Source organism: Beauveria bassiana, assembly GCF_000280675.1.
Source record: "Beauveria bassiana ARSEF 2860 unplaced genomic scaffold BBA_S00002, whole genome shotgun sequence".
Taxonomy (NCBI): Eukaryota; Fungi; Ascomycota; class Sordariomycetes; order Hypocreales; family Cordycipitaceae; genus Beauveria; species Beauveria bassiana.
Window position 1 is genome coordinate 1,616,364 of NW_007930837.1, and position 12,584 is coordinate 1,628,947.

Genomic DNA, 12,584 nt, shown 5'->3' on the forward strand with positions numbered 1-12,584 from the left:
TCCATCTAGACATACTCTCGATGGCTATATTGTGGCTGCTAGACTAACGTGGTTAATATTTTATCAACATTAGTTTCAAATCTATATCAATGACTAATATATATCAAGAAAGAAATTATGAAAATAGCCTTTCTCCGTCTAAGCCTCCTTTTCCCCCAACAGCCACCCACCGCCCGCCAGCATCCAACGAGAATTCGTACTGCTCATTACATCTTATCACATACATACGACCTTCCCAGACCTACATTTCTCCTGCTCCATCTCATTCTGCGACCCGGGGCTTTGAACCGCAGTCTGTCGCATTGCATACCTCATTATCAACTCCCATATAAGAAATCGCCCATAGTGCGCCGGTCGAGTACCTGCGCAGCAGGGGGAGTTTTCTTGGACATGCCTTGTGTGATATTATAGAAATATTGCTAGGGCATAGTTGAAGGTGTTGTGGCGACGATTTGCCAAGCGCCGGCCGGCACCCGCCGAGCCGCAACACCCCCAGATGTGGGGAAGCGGGGGAAACTTACCGAACAACGTCTCTCCTACATCGAGCTTGGATTCTTCACTCAACATCTGCGTCCATTCTTCACAACAATTTTTCTTCTTTATTCTTTGCTTTCCACCAATTCAATATTGCGCCATTGTTGACAGCCACCCACACTAGAAAGACAAGGAGAAAAGAAGAAAGGAAAAAAAAAATTTACTTTTGCCATGGCGACGGAAAAGGACCCCATCACCTGCCACGTCCTCGACACCACCGCGGGCCGCCCCGCAGCCAACATCACTGTGCGCCTCGAGGGCCCCGAATTCAAAGGATCAACCCTCCCGGCCGAGCACCTCTACACGGCCGTGACCGATGCCGACGGGCGCGTCAAGCGCTGGCAGCTCGCGCCAGGCAGGCCGACGACAACGTCGCTGGCGGAGACGCTCGGGGCTATCCAGGGCCCATCGCAGTGGCGTCTGACGTTTGACACCGAGTCGTACTTTGGCGCGGATAAGACGTTTTTCCCAGAGGCCGTCGTCGTGTTCCGCGTCGAAGAGGGCCAGCACTACCACGTGCCGCTGCTGCTGAGCCCATTTACGTTTACGACGTACCGCGGCAGTTGAATCAAGAGGGGGTCGTTGACGATGCTGGACACGAGAGATGCTGGAAAAGGTGCGCGATGGATAGAATCAATTTGACATTTCTTGACTATCTATAAATAGACAAACGGCTCGGCATCTCACCTTTGGCTGATGCAGCGACAGAAGGCAGCGCTGTCCGTTTCGGCGTACGCTGTGAACCGCCCAGTGAACTTTGTTAATGTGAAACCCAACTCCGGCGCTTAATTAAAGAGAACGATGGTCGAAAGGCAATAGTTCGACCGCAAAGGTCGTGAAGCCGGTCAGGTTGAAGAGTATCCTGTTCCTGATTTGACACTTCAACGTGGCTGCCTCTTCAATGATGCCGATGCAATTTGCCAAAGAGACCCCGTGAGGACCTCGTCGAGGCGTCGTCGGGCGATGTGGGCGGTGTCTCCTCGTCATCGCGTGTGGTTGTCGCGAAACTATCCCTAGCATGCTTGGAGGCTATCGGGCTCGGCGGCGTCTCTATAATGGACGGCTGCGAGCCGCTGTGCTGACGCTGCTGCTGGGCGCCGCCGCCGCCCTCGCGCGTCGGGGCGTGCTGGACGGTGCTGGGCGCGGTGGAGGGCACGAGCGAGACGGCGCTCGGTGTGGCGGCGAGTTGGATTGGGAGGGTGCCGTGGCCGAGCGTCTTCTTGTGCTTTTTGGAGCGGTGCAAAAAGGGGAGGGTGCTTCGCCTCATGACAAGGTCGGCGTGGACGTCATCCTGGCCGATGCAGGCGTTGGGAGACAGGTCGGCGTCGGGGTGAGGGAGAGTCGTGTTGCGCCCTGCATTTCCAGTTAGATGACATTTTCTTTCCTGAATCGCAAAACCACTTATTTCTTTCAATTGATATTTACGTACTGGATGAAAAAGGCTCTGGGAAGCCAGTGTCTCGTGGCTGGCGAATCGTGTGAACAGAGCTGGGACCAGACATGGCTGCCGATGTAATGTTGGAGACGAAATACTATTTGCGATAGACTGGGCTGTTGGCCACTTGAATTCAGATTCCACCGACTGGTTTTGGCTTTATTTCGACACGCCAGCCGTAGTGGCACGAAATGGTGCGGTAATGGCTCTCGCGCGGTGGTGGTGTAGGTTCAGCCTAGGTAGGTGTCATGTAGTCAAAGACAAGAGTGGCTGGCGATGGCAAGCCACGCTTCGGGAATCAATAAAATAGGCGCCTTGCGTATGCTGAAAAGTTACCGCCGACAAAACAAAAGTCAACGGAAAAGCAAAAAGTAGAGCCCAGTGTCACACAATGTTTCTTTGGTCACAACAGAAGCGCGCTCTTACAATGAATCAGGAGTGGCACGGGCGTAAACGGGGTTCCTAGGAGAAGGGAGAGGGGAAAAGGCCCAGGTCTTTTTTTGTTTAGGATGATTGATTTTTGAAAGGTGTTGTGCGTCGGATGCAGCTCGGAAAGAGAGGCAAAGAAAGGGGGGTGTTGCTTTCGCAAGTTCTTTTTGGGCGTAAATTGTTGAGGAGGCGGCTTTGGTTTGCTCCGGCCTCAAGCGAGATGACGAGGCAGGCTGAGTCGAATCTGGGCCACAGTGGGTGTTTTGTGGCGGATGTAGGCTGACGCTGATAGCAAACAAGGTGTACTGGTAAGGGGAGAGAAGAATATTTGCAAATCAAGACAAGAAAGAAATTGCTTCTCTAATAAAAATTGAGAACGGGGGCATCGCCGTGGTCAAATACGTGGTGCGATTTCCCGGGGTAAACTACCTGTAATAACAGGTACCAGTATCAGTACAACCACTGTGGCGGGTCTTTTGGGGGAAAACGTCATAATCTCTGGGATGCCACGAAATCCTGGCGCTTGTCCACTGTATTGAACGCACTGTATGATTGCATCTGCATGAAACTAGGCCGACCAAGGCCAAACGGGTGGGAAACATGCAATCTTGGCAAAGCATGGATGGGCAAGGGGGGGGGCCCTTGACGAGCTGGCCACTGTTGACGATGGCAATCTGGGTAAGACAAGGGGGTCTTTCGTGATTATTCAGTGCAGCGTTAACAAAAAGCACATCCTTGGTGGCCCGGACCGAACCAGGCGTCGGCGATTCGGATTTCGGCCGACATCTCGTGGACAGGAAACTCGACACTGACATGCTTGTAGATGGTCGATGGCTGGGCAGCGTTGTTGCATTTTGCGAGACCGACCGACCAACTAGACCTGAGACCAGCCAATTACTGGCTAACGGGAGCCAAATTATTCTCCATTCTTCTTCGCACATCTTGATGCGAAATCGGCAAACTTTAGCCAGTAATTACGCCCTTGGCCCTTTCCTCCACCCTTCCTTCCACCTTGGTGCCTTTCCCCAGCGTGCCCAGCAACTACACCCCACTGTAGCAAGGCGCCGAGACCCGCCGCCCGCCAAGGATTTCACGGAAACACGGCAACTCATTTCCAGTCTTTTCCAGCGCCACAGCAGTGTTTCCTTTTGCCTTCTTCAGCAGACTATTACCGCAAGGTACACAAGCTGACAAGTCCGCCGCCGCAGCTGTACGGATTACAATCAACGAGAATATCCATACCTATTCAGGCGGACATCGGAATTCGGCCAAAGCCTTTTGCGCAGACGCGAGCCAGACTCAAAATCACATCCATCCTCTTATTCAACAGAGTACAGAATACAGAACGCGACAAATGATGGGGGTTCTGCAACTGTCGACATGATGCAAGTGCTGCGCCTCGCTGCGGGCCATTGCAGCGACGACCAGCTGGACAAGGGGCTACTACCTACGGGCGATTAATAAAGCGTAAATTGGCTCAAATGCACTAGGTACCTAGGTACCTTAGCCTGCTGGCACAACTGCCAACCGCCAACTTCCAACTGCCAAGCCCCTTCGTGACACTTGGTCATCAGCGCATATGACGTGGGCCTGGCCAAGGCGTCTGAGGTTAATAAGGGGGAAAAAAAGAGGCAAGAAAACACACAAAAGACCCGAGTTCGACCTCTTTCTTGGTATGCTGTGCTGACCCATCAGTTTGTTGCGCGACGATACTCATGCATTCCACGTTGCCATGCTAAGCCAAATAAAGAGCGCCAGCGCCCCCATCAGTAGCAAAAGTCGAGCCGGTTATGTACTCGGAAACAAAACATCAAGAATTCTAGCCGTCATATCCGTCAATCTTGCCTTTTCTTCTTCAATGTCATTGTATAAGCCATGCTCTTGCAAATACGACTTATACCGGTCTGATCTTCTCAGTTGCTTCTCGGCTTGCGCTGCCAGCGCTGCATTCTTGTCGCCAGAGAAGAAAAGGGTTACAATCTCTTCCCGCGAGCCCGTATACATCCTAGGGAATACAAAGTCGAAAAATAAACGCTCGAGTTTGGTCGGGTGACAGAATATTTGCGCCGTTGCAAGCGTGACGGGTTGCCCGATTCGCTTCCAATGACTCTTCAACTCTTCATGCTTGCTGAGTCGCAGGGCCGTTTGAAAGCCCGACACAATCTCCTTGGGCGGTCTTAGGCATCCACGCCCGTCATGACCAGTCGTCCACGCCGGCGGCGTAAACAGGTGCTGCGGTACTGTTCCTGCAAACTCCCAATCGATAATGCCCTGGATTCTGAGGTTCTCGTCAACAATAATGTTGGCATAGTGCAAGTCGGGATGTGAGAGGATGAATGAGGCGTCTTCGTGTGGCCGCAAGTCCCCCAGGCTTCGGCGAGCTTCAAGCTCCAGGTGGTCAAGTGCAAAGACTTGATCTCTCACGTCGTTGAGCGTACCGTCAATCAAAGGCAAGCGAGCTGATTTAGACACGATGCCAAGTTGGTATTGTACATAGCTCTCGGCCGAGTGCAGAATCCTTGGCCCCGGAGTACTCCTACGTGTTGACACTACAAGCTCATTCTCTGCCATGCTGAGCAGTCCATCAACACGAGGGCCGTCATGTTTATCGGAGCTCGGCATAAGCGATCCGGCGACGGAGAATCGAAGCTGAAAAATTTGGGAATAGATGCTGATGAGGTCCGAGAAGAGCTTCAGGCGTTGCTCTGGCTTGGCCTGGAGAACGTGTTTCATCGTCAAGGAGTGGCCTGGGATATAGTCACAGAGCAAGTATGGCTGCGAGACCAAGGGATCTGAAGTAACTCGCGCATTCTTTCCATAAGCCCAGACTTTTGGCACCGATATGGAAGTATGCATTCGTATATACCTGCCAAATTAGACATGCCTTCAAAGTCAGGTAGCCGCTGTCGACTTACTCAAGCGTGGCTGCTTCGCTTTGTACTTTTGTCCAACAATCGCGTACAGCTGGCCGAAGCGGCAGACGAAGCAATCTCTTGGGAATATTGCCGTCAAAGTCCAAACAGATGGATATGTTATAGCTCCCGCGGTCTATGCTGGAAACTTGGCATTGCAGGCCGCCGCTGTGGGAGGATACCAGCTGACAGACAGCATCCTTGTCAATAGAGTCAACTATAACGTCGCAGAGCTTTTCTATCTGCGCACGGGTGATGGGAAAGTTCTCTGGTTTCATGGTACGCTGCAGTTGCTGGCAAAGATGCTGGAGGCAGAGTGGAGGCCTTATTACTGCTGAGTGGTGACCAGCTTGGGCCACCAGAGGAGATGCAGGTTGCCTGGTCATTTATTTCATGGTAAAATTCAGCATCCTTTAATAAAACAACGAGTACAATATAATACACATGGTGGGAATAGAACTTCAAGAAGATATTTGTTTTGCATATTATTGCTTATATCATCTTGTTTACAGTATTATACATAGCCTACGGATTATTATGGATTAGCCCGAGTTGCACCGCCACCACCGCCACAGGCTGTTTGCTCTACCCAGCGCCTGCCACGCCACGCCTCGCCAGCTCAGCCCCTTGGAACACGACTTCTTGACAACGGGCTGGCCTTGAAGTCTTTCTCGCAACCGCAGCCTTCCAAATTTCATTCCGTCCCGAATCACAGTTTTCCGGCTTGAACATATACTCGTCATTTTGCTCGCCCGTCGAATCGCCCGACATGTCTGACACTGCCCGCGACGTCGGTCATACCGACTCCCGGGACTCTCACGACTCGAACCCTCCAAACGGTTCGGAGAAGAAAAAGAGCCGCCGCCCAGCAAGTCAGTCGCTCGCCCGCGCCCTCATCATCCCGATGTGTTGTACCAAGAGCGATTATCCAACAGGAGGCTGACATTGCGTCTACTACAGATACCGCGTTCCGCCAACAGCGCCTAAAAGCATGGCAGTATGTTGCATCCACAACGTTGCTTGGCCTGCGCCGCATCAGGCGCGACGCCCGCCATGCAACGTGGACGTTGCCCGCTAACATGAGACTGGCAGACCGATCCTGACGCCAAAGACGGTCATTCCGATTTATTTCGCCATTGGCATCATCTTTGCTCCCATCGGGGGGCTCCTTCTTTACGCCAACTCTCAAGTACGGATGCGCCGGAGCGTTGTTTTGCGCTGGCTCGTTGCTAATACACGGGACAGGTACAAGAAATTAGGATCGACTACACAAAGTGCATCGCGGATGCCACCGACACATTCAGCGATATGCCCTCCAAAAACATTGATATGGCCTTCAAAAACGGTAGCCTCAACGACGTCCATCCACAGTGGAAAAAGGAAACTGGCGTCAAGGTCAACATCAGCACGGCCGTCACCGTCGACACCGACATCTGCCACCTGCGCTTCAGCATCCCCGACGACATGAAGCCACCCGTGCTATTCTACTACGCCCTCACAAACTTTTATCAGAACCACCGCCGCTACGTCGACTCGTTTGACGCCGAGCAGCTCAATGGCGCCGCACGTTCCTATTCGGATATTGACGGATCCAAGTGCACGCCGCTCAAAGTCAACTCGACGGTGAACAAGCCCATCTTCCCTTGCGGCTTGATTGCCAACTCCATGTTCAACGATACCTTCTCGAGCCCCAGGCTGATGAACCCGCCCGGCTCCAACGCGCCCCGCGACTACACCATGAACAACAGCACCAACATCGCTTGGGCCAGCGACAAGGACCTCTACTCCAAGACAAAGTACAACTTCACGGAAATCGTGCCCCCGCCCAACTGGCACGCCCGGTACCCGGACGGCTACACGGAGGAGAACCCGCCCCCGGATCTCAAGAACTGGGAGGCGTTCCAAGTCTGGATGCGCACAGCCGCACTGCCCGACTTCAGCAAGCTGTACCAGCGCAACGACGACAACATCATGGAGAAGGGGACGTATGAGATTGCCATCAACGACTGTAAGATACAACCGATACCCCAAATTGTGCTCTTTTTTCTTTCCCGGGCCATTACCCGCTAACACTATACAGACTTCAGGGTGAGCGAGTTTGGCGGCACAAAGTCGGTCCTCATCACCACCCGCAGCATCATGGGCGGCCGCAACCCTTTCCTCGGCATCGCCTACATCGTCGTCGGCGGCGTCTGCATCATCCTCGGTGCCGTCTTCACCGCTACGCACCTCATCAAGCCCAGAAAACTCGGCGACCACACCTATCTCTCGTGGAACAACACCCCGACTGCCAAGTCGAGCGGCGGTTCCGCGACCGCCGTCGCCTCGGGCCGCGAGGTGCGTCCCACTGAGGCCTAGATGTCCGGCGCCAACCCCGCCGCGCTTGCACCTGCGGCCCAAATGCCCCAGGACGGCTAGGGTCTTTCTACTTCTTCTTGATTTTACTTTGCCCTCTTTTGTTTTTCATGGTCATGTACGACTACGACACACGTATTTCATGTTATTTCATCATCCTCAGTAGCATCGCTTTCCTCGTTTCATTAAGTCTTCTTTTGTGTCTTTTAACAATCTCTTTTCTGTTGGGTAAGACACTGGAAGTGTAAAAAACACTGCACTCCTCTTTCGAAGGATGTGCGGGTGAACGAGTTTTGGGTCGGGAGTTTGCTGTTTACATGCGCGATTTTAGAAATTATGTCTATTCTTTTCGGGTCCGGTATCGATCAACAGGTTTAAGAAATGCACACTTTCGAGTTCAACTTGAGCCATGCATGCATGATATTGGGATATGAAATAAATTTGCTTGATTTCAGCGTGATTGTTATTTCTTGCATGACAGAAAGACTAGAGCAGCTACGCACCGCATGAAGCTTGACGAAACGAGGACAGAAAGATTTAGAACAAGAATAAAAGTAGATAGAACAGCCCACTTGCTTTTCCGCTCCCAAGGAAAAAGACACATCACCCATTATACATTTGTGTTTCGCGCTCAGCCTCTACTTTCTGCGCTTTTTGCTGGCGCCGCGCTCCTCGTCATCTAGGCCGCTCTCTCTGTCGCGCTTCTTGGCCTTTTTCTCGAGCTCGTCCCAGTCCTCGCCCTCCTCGTCCGAGTCAATCTCGGCGTCGCCATCGTCGTCGTCGTCGCTCGCGTCGCTACCATACTCCGAATCGTCTTCGCTCGACTCCGACGCCGCGTCCAGGTCGCCTTCGTCAACCTCGAAAGCCGACTCCTCCGACTCCTCCTCCGCATCCTCGTCGTCCGATTCGGCCTGCAAAAAGGACCAACCGCCGTCGACAAAGAACTGGTGGGTGTCGGCCGTAACCGTCTTCATAATCGTGGGCCAGTTGAGATTCAGGCGGCCCTCGCTGAAGGCAATGTCGGAGGAGTCGAGGAAATCCTTGACTTGGTCGAGGGACTCGACGGGGATGGTATTGACGGCATATGGCGGGCGCGTAAAGTCCTTGAAGACAAAGACCATGTCGAAATTCTTGAGACCAAACTGGACACGTTCGAGATGCGCAATTTCAATATCCTCAATCGTGACAACCATGAAAGGTGGCTCTATCACCTGAATCAGGCAATCCGTCGTGGGCTGGATAAAGACGTTGCTCTTGAATGGCACACCGTGGAATCCGAGATCCCTGATGGGCATGTCCACTTCGATGCCCTCGCTGCGGCCGGCCTCGGCAATCTTTTGAGCGAATCCCTGGAATAGTCGGTCGAGTTCGGCGCGACGTCGTCTCTCTTCTTGCTCGGCCTCAAACTCATCCTCGTCACCGTAGCGATACTTGCGTTTCCGATTGCCAGTCTCGTCAAACTGGATGTCAGTTGCTTCGCGGTAGAATTGGACATCCTTTGTCTTCTTCTTGTTGCCGACGATGATAGGGTCCTTGAGGTGGATGTGAATGATGACAATGAGTTCATGCTGGCACGGCTGGAAAAACAGGTGCTTGACGTTGGAGAAAAGGATATCCACACGGTGCTGGGCGTTGAGCGGCGAGAGGTAGCGGATACCGTTCTGGTGAATCTCAACCTTGCCAGGTACGCGCTTACCCTCCATCGCTGGTCTGATGTAGACGTTGTCCAAGACCGCGGGTCGACGATTCCTAATTTCTGTGAGCTTGTCTTGTTCGACGACATCCTCCATGTCCTTCTTTTCTTGCTCCTTCTTGACAGCGTCGCGCTTCAAGTTGGAAATTTGCGTCGCAATCTCGCTATATCGATCGCCATCCGTTGAACGAAATGTCAAGCTGCGCACAAAGTGGGCATTGGCATCTTCAAAAGGCTGGTCATCCTTGCGGCCAACACCCTGTCCGGGTGATAAGAAGTTGACGCGGAGGAATGAGAAATCATTCTCATCACTCTTGCTTGCATTTTTTATCGTGTTGATGTGGAACGGCACTGGCCGACCCATGATGGGAAGCACAACCGTAGCGTTCTTGGTGTCAACAATAATTTCCAAATTTTTGACACGCACTGGGAACTGGTCGTCCCTCTTGTAAGAGTCAAAACGCTTGAACTTTTTGACCTCGGAACCATTCTTGTCGCTCTTGGCCTCTGAAAATCGGATAAGACCCTCTCTTTGCTTCTTAGCAGCAAGCTCTTTTTGATGGGCTTGGCGCTTGGCCTCGGCACCGTCGTCCACTTGAGTAGACCGCTCTGAACGAAGTCTTGTGCTGGTAATATTCTTTGTGGCAACAGCCCCAACACGAGAGTCGCGCTTCTCCTTTTTTGGTGTCGGCTGCTCCTCCTCGTCATCTTTGAAGAAGAAAGAATTGGCATCGGCACTGGTAGGGGCTTCGGAGGTGAAGACAATCGGCTCGGCGCTTCTGACACGGACGGTGTCGTTGAGCACAAGCGAATAGGTCTTGGAGTTCTTGTCCTGGGGTTGCGGGTTTTCAATATCTTGGAACCCAGTGTTGATGACCAAAGTCATGCCGTCCTTGAGAGTACGTTGATTCTTGGCGCTGAGAACCAGAGTCGAGTCTCGATTCTCAAGGCCAACACCCCAGCCAACGTTTTTGAGGAAGTGCTTCTCCATTGTGGGACTCTTGCTTTTGATGATACTAAGAGCCTTGGCGTAGACATTCTTGGCAACAACACCGTCGCGTAGCTCCTGAATAACAGCGTTGTGAATCTGATAGAGAAGCTTGTAGTTGTTCTCCTGCGATTTGTTCGGATCGACCAGGTACGTGCGGGCAATCGAGGAGCAGTACGACTTATATCGCAATCCCATGGCGGCGACAATGATACCAGGATGCAGGTTGTCATCGTTGGAGTCGGAGGCGAATCGCAGATCAAACTTGCCACCACTCTGAATGGCGGGTCCGAGAATCCAGTCAAGCTGCGTGACATCGAGATCAGCCGGCAGCTTTGTGTTGTTAGGAAGTTGCACAGTCTTCCAAAACTTGTCGTCATCGAGCTTCTTGTCGACCTTGTCTGCAAGCGCGGAGTGCTTGACTTGTTTCTCGGCATCGAGAATGCTGGACATTTCGTCCAGAAAGTATGGCGTCATTAAAGCAACGCAAGCTTTAGAAGCGGTTCGCATGGCGCGTAGCTCGTTTTCATCCTTTACGGAAAAGGCGTAGGTGGAGAGGGCCAAAGAGGCATCAACTTGTTCGATGTCCTTGCAGTCCTCGGCAAAAATCTTTTTCCACTCGTCGACGAAGGGCCCCTTAGACGTGTCTCGAGTGATGGTAGCAACTTTCTTCTGCAGACACGTTAGCTGTTGCTCACCGACGACCGCGCAATCACTTACTCCAGATTCATTGATCTTGTCGGCGATTGTTTTCCACAGCTTGGCATTCTCATCGGCATCTTTTCCCTTGGAGAGAATTTCAATGGGAAATCGGCCACCCTTGAGCTGCTCAAGATGTTTGGCTGCGTCGCATTAGCGGGGAAAACTCGTGCGCTGCTGCCTATACGAGAAATACCTTTCTTGGGCGTGGTAAGAATGTATAGAGTCTCTGTGGTGAAGAGCATCAGAGTCGTCGGGAACTCGTATCCGAGAAGCCAAAACTATCCATATAGTAAGCAAAATGATGTCGCAAAGCTGCAGCGATCGCGATTTTGGCGTGACGCACATGCATGGCGTTGTTCTTGTGGAACTCGGGAACCTCTTCAACCTTGCCCATGAGAATGACCAGGGAGGAGGCGCCCTGAAAAAGGCCGCCGTCCTTGGCTCGCAAGTCATTTTTCCATGATGTGACAAAGGAATTGATGCGCTCTTGGAAGAGCCTACTATCAATCTTGATCTCCGCCATCGCCGAGGTGTGATGATGAAGCGGAAAACGAGGTAAGAGACCGATAGGCAAAGATAGCTGGGTTAGGAGCTCTGGCTGTTGCGACGCGAGAAAATGGCTGGCGCGTTAATGACCAGCGTGGTCACGTGAACCGGCGACGCGTTCCGGGCTTCACTGTTCAACGACTCGAGAGGATTCAAGACAGTGAATGGGGGGACACGAAAAATAGAGTCGGAGAAACAAGAAGTCAAAAAATAGAGATACTGCCGTCATGATAGTTTCAAGTTGCAGATATCGTTGACTCTTTCCTTGCGCGGCCGATAAATCACTCTAGCCCGTTCTGCATCTGGTCATAGTGAGCCAGGCGGCGCCACTGCTAAGAATACTGTTGGTCTCAGAAGTTTTTGAACCGTCAACATGGATTTGCCAGAAGTCACAGGAAGAAAGAACAACGGCAATTCTTGTAGTAAACGCAGATTTTTGGTTCCTTTTCTTTATCTCTATTTCTTGTTTCAAAGAAAAGTAGCGAGTAGGATAATTATTCCCGCAGGGCGTTTGCGAATGACTTTGAGAGAAGTGCCTGCTATGAATACTCGGGAGTAGTACCTATGTACTTTATCCAAGTGGTCAAGCTAAAGTGTGGATAAAACATACACATTGAAGAATCTGTCAGCAATACTTTGTCCTCTGGCGCGAATGCGAACCTCTATAGCAGCTTCGCGCCCAGGTGTCGCGTGTAAGTGGCTGACCGTGCGGTCGCTCAATTACGCATCGGATAAACGCCGAGGCCAAAATATCGGGGCCTTTCCCAGCATCAGGAATAATCATACCGAAAGATTCAGTGGTTCGTTCTTTTTCCGAATACAGATATAGATAGGTCAGTGCAGTTGCCGGCCCCAGTGCCGAGTCGGAACCACTCCGTGAACTAGCGGCAAGTGTCCGTCTCCGCCGACAAAGCACTTCGCAAGCATTATCCAAGCAGAACCTCTTGTAAACCGTCACACTTTTTTTTTTATCTTGCCTCTCAGATCTTT

General features: G+C 52.0%; 5 protein-coding genes across 5 annotated transcripts; 2 read left to right on the plus strand and 3 right to left on the minus strand.

Annotated features, from left to right (window-relative positions):
- Window positions 1-705: 705 nt before the first annotated feature.
- BBA_01137 (hydroxyisourate hydrolase) lies at window positions 706-1,101 on the plus strand (the record flags this gene model as incomplete). Its single annotated transcript, XM_008596234.1, has 1 exon — window positions 706-1,101. The coding sequence occupies one exon, from the start codon at window positions 706-708 to the stop codon at window positions 1,099-1,101; it is 396 nt and encodes a 131-aa protein (XP_008594456.1).
- Window positions 1,102-1,432: 331 nt separating this feature from the next.
- Window positions 1,433-2,036, minus strand: BBA_01138 (uncharacterized protein; the record flags this gene model as incomplete). Its single annotated transcript, XM_008596235.1, has 2 exons — window positions 1,433-1,887; window positions 1,964-2,036. 2 exons carry the CDS (start codon window positions 2,034-2,036, stop codon window positions 1,433-1,435), a joined length of 528 nt encoding a protein of 175 aa, XP_008594457.1.
- Window positions 2,037-4,186: 2,150 nt separating this feature from the next.
- BBA_01139 (phosphotransferase enzyme family protein) lies at window positions 4,187-5,131 on the minus strand (the record flags this gene model as incomplete). The annotated part of the gene is made up of 1 exon (XM_008596236.1): window positions 4,187-5,131. One exon carries the CDS (start codon window positions 5,129-5,131, stop codon window positions 4,187-4,189), a length of 945 nt encoding a protein of 314 aa, XP_008594458.1.
- A 948-nt stretch (window positions 5,132-6,079) lies between these two features.
- Window positions 6,080-7,668, plus strand: BBA_01140 (CDC50 family protein; the record flags this gene model as incomplete). Its single annotated transcript, XM_008596237.1, has 5 exons — window positions 6,080-6,182; window positions 6,271-6,307; window positions 6,403-6,499; window positions 6,556-7,318; window positions 7,391-7,668. 5 exons carry the CDS (start codon window positions 6,080-6,082, stop codon window positions 7,666-7,668), a joined length of 1,278 nt encoding a protein of 425 aa, XP_008594459.1.
- Window positions 7,669-8,303: 635 nt separating this feature from the next.
- BBA_01141 (FACT complex protein) lies at window positions 8,304-11,571 on the minus strand (the record flags this gene model as incomplete). The annotated part of the gene is made up of 4 exons (XM_008596238.1): window positions 8,304-11,018; window positions 11,067-11,188; window positions 11,242-11,326; window positions 11,392-11,571. 4 exons carry the CDS (start codon window positions 11,569-11,571, stop codon window positions 8,304-8,306), a joined length of 3,102 nt encoding a protein of 1,033 aa, XP_008594460.1.
- Between the last annotated feature and the right edge of the window lie 1,013 nt (window positions 11,572-12,584).